The 6,903-nt window shown below is 46.5% G+C and overlaps 1 protein-coding gene across 1 annotated transcript; it reads left to right on the top strand.

Moving 5' to 3' along the window:
- The first annotated feature begins 240 nt into the window (after window positions 1–240).
- Window positions 241–5,672, top strand: HAND2 (heart and neural crest derivatives expressed 2). Its single transcript, XM_014064831.2, has 2 exons — window positions 241–1,506; window positions 4,949–5,672. The coding sequence occupies exons 1-2, from the start codon at window positions 928–930 to the stop codon at window positions 5,045–5,047; spliced, it is 678 nt and encodes a 225-aa protein (XP_013920306.2). The 5' UTR covers window positions 241–927; the 3' UTR covers window positions 5,048–5,672.
- The last annotated feature ends 1,231 nt before the right edge of the window (window positions 5,673–6,903 follow it).

A 6,903-nucleotide genomic window follows, 5' to 3' on the forward strand; every position in this document is an offset into this window, starting at 1 on the left:
GCATTAATCTTTGAATGCTGGGGCGAGGCAGAGACTTTTCCTGGTTTGTTTTAATTATATTACGGATAGAAACGGCAGCCAATCCTAAAGAAGAAGTTGAACAATTAGCAGCGCGAAGATCAAAAAACGTTTTACGGCTCAAAGCAAAATATCCCGCCCCCGTCTGTAGTGATTGGCTTAAAGAGCCTCTGACGACATATATTAACCCGAACTACCCTAAAGATGTAGCTGTACGCGGAGACCAAGCTGGGGAAATCGACCAGTGCTTTGCGCAGCTCCGACTCTCCTATCTAAGCGTTGTGCTGTTTCCTCCTCTGCCTCTTTCTTCCCTCTTTCGCCCTTTTTCGAGACCATCCTTATCACTCTTCTCAGCGGGTTCCACGTCGGAGCAGGAAGAGCGCCGGATTTCCCCTCCTCCCCCAAAACGGACTGGCTGGGTTTTGTAGTCCCGGGAGCGGAGTAAGAAGAACTGGAATCCCAGAGGAGAGAGCCTGCTGCTCGCACTTTAATCGAAGGAGACGCGATTCCCGTCCAGGCGGTGGGCCTGGACAGCCGGAGGGCAAAGGGGAGGGAGACGCGGGGACGTTAGGGGGGGGGGGAGCAGGTGTAAGTAAGCAGCCCTTCCACCGCCCGCTTTCTTGCTATTTTGTTCGCTAACTACTCGGAAGACGTGAAGGGAGGAGAGCTCATCCATTCGGGGAGGGGACGCTGCTTTCATTACCTTTTCTGCAGCTTCCAAGGTTAAGCCCCCCCTCCCGCCCCGTATGAGTGCGGCGGTGGGGACTGATCCTGCCCTCTCGGCGCCCGGGGGACTTGGCAGCGCCTGCCCGATGGCAACGAGCTGGTGCTAAGGCCGGGGTCTTCACGGGAGCGGAGATCCAGGGGAGCGGATCCGGGGTGGCGGGCGGCCGGGGAAGGCCGGCGGCGATGAGTTTGGTAGGTGGCTTCCCCCACCATTCGGTGGTCCACCATGACGGCTACCCCTTCGCCGCCGCTGCAGCAGCCGCCGCCGCCGCCGCCGCCAGCCGCTGCAGCCACGAGGAGAACCCCTACTTCCACGGCTGGTTGATCAGCAGCCACCCTTCGGAGATGTCGCCGCCCGACTACAGCATGGCGCTCTCCTACAGCCCCGAATACGCCAACGGAGCGCCAGGCCTGGAGCATCCCCACCACTACGTGGGCGGCGTGGCTCCCCCTGGTAGTGACGGCGGGCCGCCGGGCTTGGGGGGCGGCCCCCGGCCGGTCAAACGGCGCGGCACGGCCAACCGCAAGGAGCGGCGCAGGACTCAGAGCATCAACAGCGCCTTCGCCGAGCTGCGCGAGTGCATCCCCAACGTCCCGGCCGACACCAAGCTCTCCAAGATCAAGACGCTGCGCTTGGCCACCAGCTACATCGCCTACCTCATGGACCTCCTGGCCAAGGACGACGCCAACGGCGAGGCCGAGGCCTTCAAGGCTGAGATCAAGAAGACCGACCTCAAGGAGGACAAGAGGAAGAAGGAGCTGGTCAGTGTTTGCCGCGGGCCCGGGAGGGAATGGGGCGGGGAAGGCGAGTATCACAGGCCCCCAGCGCCGAAGCCTCTCTGCTTAGGCCGGCACTCTCTCTTCTGAAGGGCCGCTGAAAGACGTAGCTCAGAAGCAGAGCGGGCCGCGTTTCTTAGTCTCACCCGGCTAAGTCCGCCCTTAATCGATTGAAATTTAGGGACCAACCGGGCAGACGGGGGAAGATAGTGAGTTTCGGGTAATGCAACAAAAGGGTCGTTTCTTAGGCGTCCCGGATGGATCCAGGAGGAAGGTTCCCCCAATGTCTTTGGAATGGAGCTGCGAGGCTTGCTTGAGGGCCCAGAGAAACAATAGCCTGGTGTCCTCGCCCCAAACCAAGCTCATGGAGCCAAAATGAGTAGGGACGAATTTGACCCTGGTCAGGGCTGGCCGTAGGGGATAGAGGTAATGATTTTGGCTTGATTTCCAAATAAAATATTCTCAATTTGAAGTAATTTGCATTTCAAATTTTGTTTAAATAGTGCATAATGTTTTTTTGGAGTTCAGAGCCAGATGAATGGGAGGCCCTTGGATAGGAGAATATGCCCACCCCAAGTAGGAATTGCATTCCTGTGGCCGATTGGAAATGGCCCTCGTGATAGTCATATATTAATTCATATGCAATAAAACATCCATCTTCCTTTATTCCCAAGGAAGACTTTTTTAAAAATGACAAAGAGAGGGGAAGATGCAGAGATAGGATCGCTGGCTGGAGCAGCCCTTTCACTTCCCTTCTGACCAGGTTTACTGAGTTGCTGTGTAACTAACACAGGTCCCTGAGGGGAAGGGGGAAAGTATTTCTTTAGATGAAATTGCAATTCATCTTTAAAATAAACCCCATCCCTTTCAGCTGCATTGGTTTCTAGTCTCAAGGCCTTTTAGGACTGCAGACATGAGAAACTAGTCAAGGATTCACAAATTGGCTAAATGAGCCCACTAGGATTTTGTAGAAACTGTCTTGGGAGCCAACATCTTTATAAATTTGTCCCTGAATGAAATCCTTTGGAATGTTCTCAGCAATGATAAGCAGAGGGATCTACTAAGAATGCCTTTTTAAAAAATCAATAGCTTTAGGGGGGAAAAACTATTTCTCTCATTCTTCTTGCTTTAGCTCTCCAATGTTGGAAGTTTCCATTCCAGTTTAAATCCAAGTGTTTAGTTTTTGCTCAGATGTGGGTTGGAAAAGATCCTAATTTGTTTGAGGATGAAACTGAAATCAGTTTGCAAACCCACCCAGCCCCCAGTTACTAGTTTCCCATCACAATCCACATTTTGACTTTAAATTGTTAATTGAGACCCAAGAACATCAGAGTTCTACAATTTATGGCTGTCTTAGGAAAGGAATATAATTTGGGAAAAGAAAGGGAGGATAGCGGACACCTTCTATTGTTATGCCCACAATAAAAACTGCCTTGCAAACCCAGAGGAATTGGAATAGTTTGACTCTAAATTTCAAGTGGTATTGCAGTTTCAGATTTATATTCCTTCTCCCTCTCCCCCCCCCCCCCGCCCCCGTGAGTGCCAATGAGTATTCTTTGTCACTGCATAAACATTGAAACTGCAAAATATGATTTTTTCTTCAACCTGGTAACCTACAGATAGCTACAAATTCAACCATCCTCAACAGAAGGTACAACACAACTGGCAGGCACCAGCCTGGGGAAACATGTACTACAATTGGATATTAACCGAAATCTCCAAATGTTGTACTTGCCTCACACTGCTTTGTGCTTTCTACTTAATTTCTTTCAGAAAATATCCAAGTCTTTTTGCTTCCATTCGTACAATAAACTAAATTGTGGTGTTAGAATTAGAATGGAAGCACAACTTTTATTTTAAACCAACTTCAGCTTAAATAGCTTACAGGAAGCCCTTCTTCTTCTATCAACGCTTCCAGTTGTCATGTTTCTTGATTTCTTGCAAGTTAAAAGCAGCGGAAAAAGCTTGCGTGTAAGCAGGTTTGCCCATGTGATCAATTGGCAATCTCTGATTATTTTCTTTCATATTTTGGGATGCTATTTATGGAAAATAAATGTTGTCATGTTTTGGGGCATGAAAGCTAAAAGATGCATCCCCAAGCAGACTAGAAGAATTAAGGTTACAAACAAGCCTGAAGGTCATTTTAAGCTGCAGTTTGGAAAAGGGTCAAGATAAAGAAATGAATAAATTCCAAATTGGAATTTCATTTCAAGCAGACAGGCTAACCCATTGAAATTGATGGAATATGTACATATATGAATTTTATAGCAGCCGGAGCATTCAGTGGATTGGGGCCTGAAAATCCACATTCACTTGAAAAAATTCACTGGAAAAATTAATGGCATTTTGATCAAAATATCTCCCATATAAAATATGCATCCAATTTTGGAGATTAATATATGGAAAGTGATTTAATTTTTGAAGGCTAAACCTTTTTGAATAGGGTCAAACCTTCTTGTAGAGCTGTGGTTAGAATAAAAAAATACCAGGAAGTTTAGTATTTGCTCTTTAACTGGCGTTGGGTGACTTGTGGTGGAAATATCTTTCCCTGGATCAGCTATCCTCCCAAGGGGGGGACGGGACCCTTTCCTTAAATTGAGATTGTATCAATATCTGAGGCAGCTCATTTAACACCCATTTAAACTGACCTTTAGCACGTGTGTATCAGACATCATTTTTTTCTTGCAGATATGGTGCAGACAGTATATAGACAAAATGATGAATTTGGGGACTGGGCTATGTGTGTGTGTTTTACAGCAAGTTTACTAAGAGGCTTACTCTGCACTGTGCATTTTGTATCAATACAGTCACAAGTACAGTCTCAGGCTATTTGGCTATATATTTGCAATTAAGACAACCCCATGATCATCAGAAGCATTTTTTAAATTGAACTTAGATAAAGATATTTAAGTAAGTATGTGCGCGTGTTCCCCTGATTCACCCAGAAAGGAATTCCAACAATCAAAGTTGTTAAAATCTGGATTACATTGCAATGTTTTGTGATTGCGCCGGTCTGGAAGACGTAAAACTGAATAAGTATCCAATAAATTCAGAAGGGAGAGTAAGGTTTCTTTGACCACAGTTCCCTTGTTCTTCACCGAAACCAGCCGGCTTGCAAAGTAACCCCAGCACAACCCCAGCACGCATCTACCAAGAAGTAAACGCCCATTGAAATGAACGGCGCTTGCTTCCGACTTGTGGATATCTACGATTGCAACTTTAACTTGTGAATCGCCGGTGGCTGCGAATAAACCGGCTTGTGAAAAATAAAACGCTGAATCTGGTTTTCGGGTTTTCTGTTCTGCGGCCAGGTCTGACGGCCAGTCCCGCAGAATCTCCCCAAAGGGGACGGATGGGAGGTAGTGACCCACAAATGAGATGAAGGATAATGGCTTTGTTTCTCTCCTTCACCCTTTTTCTCAAACAGAACGAGATCTTGAAAAGCACAGTGAGCAGCAGCGACAAGAAAACCAAGGGAAGGACTGGCTGGCCCCAGCACGTTTGGGCTCTGGAGCTCAAGCAGTGAAGGCGAGTGTGAAGAGTGGAGAATTTGTCCCTTCTGGGACTCTGGACCTTCCAAGCGAGGTTGCTCAGCTGAGGACTTTTCCTTCTTGCCCTTGTTTTGGAATCGTATGGTTTATTTATGTGCAATTTCCCTCCCCTAGTCTTTCTCCTTTAAAAAAAATGTGGATCCTGGAAGAAAAGCATTCCATACTTCAATGAAATAAATAAAGAGGAAAACTCCGGCGTGGTATGGTAAGGAGAAACACGATCTCCAAAGGGTGGTTCCCCCTTCCATCGTGATGAATGTTATGTTGCTTTGTTTGTATAGAATCCAGGATACAAAAGGAAATCAAAATCAAAAATGAAGGCATTAGTGTGTAATATGAAATGTATATCTTTAATACCTGCTCTGTTTTGAATGATTGTGGATGATAACTGTAAGCCAGTTGCTTCCCCGTCCCCCACCCCCCAGGTTTCCTATCTTACTCGAGATAGGACTCCAGAGTTGTGAGCGTTCCCCCTCCCCTCCCTCCCCACCCCCCCATCCCACAGTGAAGAAAATAGTGTCTAACAGTTCTTTGTTAATCTGCACTTCAGTCCTAAAGGAAGCAAAGCAAAAATTAAAATTAAACTTAAGCAAACTACAATTCGTGCTGTTGAATAATTAATATTGCAAGTCCCAAATGTTGTAAGTATTCATTGGATCATTGAGTGTATTTTTAAAAGTTAAAATAATTATATTTTATAACCTGAAAGGCTTTAAACCCAACCTCAAAATCTTTTGTAAAAAAATTCTAAACATTAACCACAGAGGTTGGTTAAAGTGAACTAAAATACAATTCAATTATGAAGACAATATATAAAAATCGATCCTGTGTGCGATTGGCTGGGGAAATAACATGGAACCCTTTAAGACTCACTGCCGAGTAAATGTGATTAAGAACAGCTTGTAGTTTTGTCTGGTTTTTTGTTTTTTTTAAACAAGGCTTTTATTTGGGAAACTAGCGGAGGTTACGTCGGTGGTTTGGAAACTGAAGGGGCAAAAGATATTCCAAGGGCGGGACATGTTTATTCAATTGTTATGATTTTGAGATTTTGGCTCATTTAGCACAGCTTTTTCTCAAAGGGACATTCCTTTGTGATCAAAAGAGAGAAGCCCTCTTAGCGTTTAATTTATGTAAGAGTCGCTATGAAAAAAAGGAACGCCAGAAACCCACTTTTCCTTTGCTTTCTGGGGACGAGGAGAGGAGTAGAGTCCGCTTACTTTTGCACTGCGATTTTTACTGATGGGACTAATAATTTACCGCGGCCTTTGAAAGGTGTTTGTTGTGAAAGAGGGAGGAAAGCAAAGACGGAAGCTAATCTGGGCCTGTCTTTCACACTTATCAGAGTGAGGGTGCCCCCCACGCCGGCTTCACTGCTTGGCGTGGCTCGTCCAGCTTGTAAGGCGAAGTTAGGAACGGTTTCTGACGGCAAATCACCGGGCGGGGGGGAGCTTTGGCTGGGGCATGCCAACGCATAGTTAAGCGGGTCGGTTGGCCTGATTACATAACAATCTAGGCATCTGGAAAATGTGTGAGAGAGCCATTTACACACGAAATGTGAGTGCCTTTCTCCTTTGCGATATCCCCGAACGAACATTTTCCAAAGGCCTTTTTTTTATATTTTAACTCACTCCCCCCCCCCCCCTTCAAATGCTCTGGCAAAAGGCTGGCGAATTAGAATTGGCTTGTTTGCATAGGAGGAGAGAGGAGAGGGCGGCTTGCGATGCGGGGCGATAATGGCACTTGGAACCACACCGGGAGAAAAAAGGTGCTGGACTAAGTTGCCATGTCTTCCGCTCCAGTCTTAAAACTGGCCGGGCCCCGGTCCTTCCTA

This window comes from Thamnophis sirtalis, unplaced genomic scaffold (genome assembly GCF_051295495.1).
Source record: "Thamnophis sirtalis isolate CommonGarterSnake01/CBP01778 unplaced genomic scaffold, rThaSir2_p1.2 scaffold_10, whole genome shotgun sequence".
Taxonomy (NCBI): domain Eukaryota; kingdom Metazoa; phylum Chordata; class Lepidosauria; order Squamata; family Natricidae; genus Thamnophis; species Thamnophis sirtalis.

Excerpts from the sequence above, each read along its gene's own strand:
- HAND2 (XM_014064831.2), top strand. The coding sequence starts at position 928 with ATGAGTTTGGTAGGTGGCTTCCCCCACCATTCGGTGGTCCACCATGAC. Across the intron at positions 1,507-4,948 it reads ACAAGAGGAAGAAGGAGCTG|AACGAGATCTTGAAAAGCAC; the intron begins GTCAGTGTTTGC and ends TTTCTCAAACAG.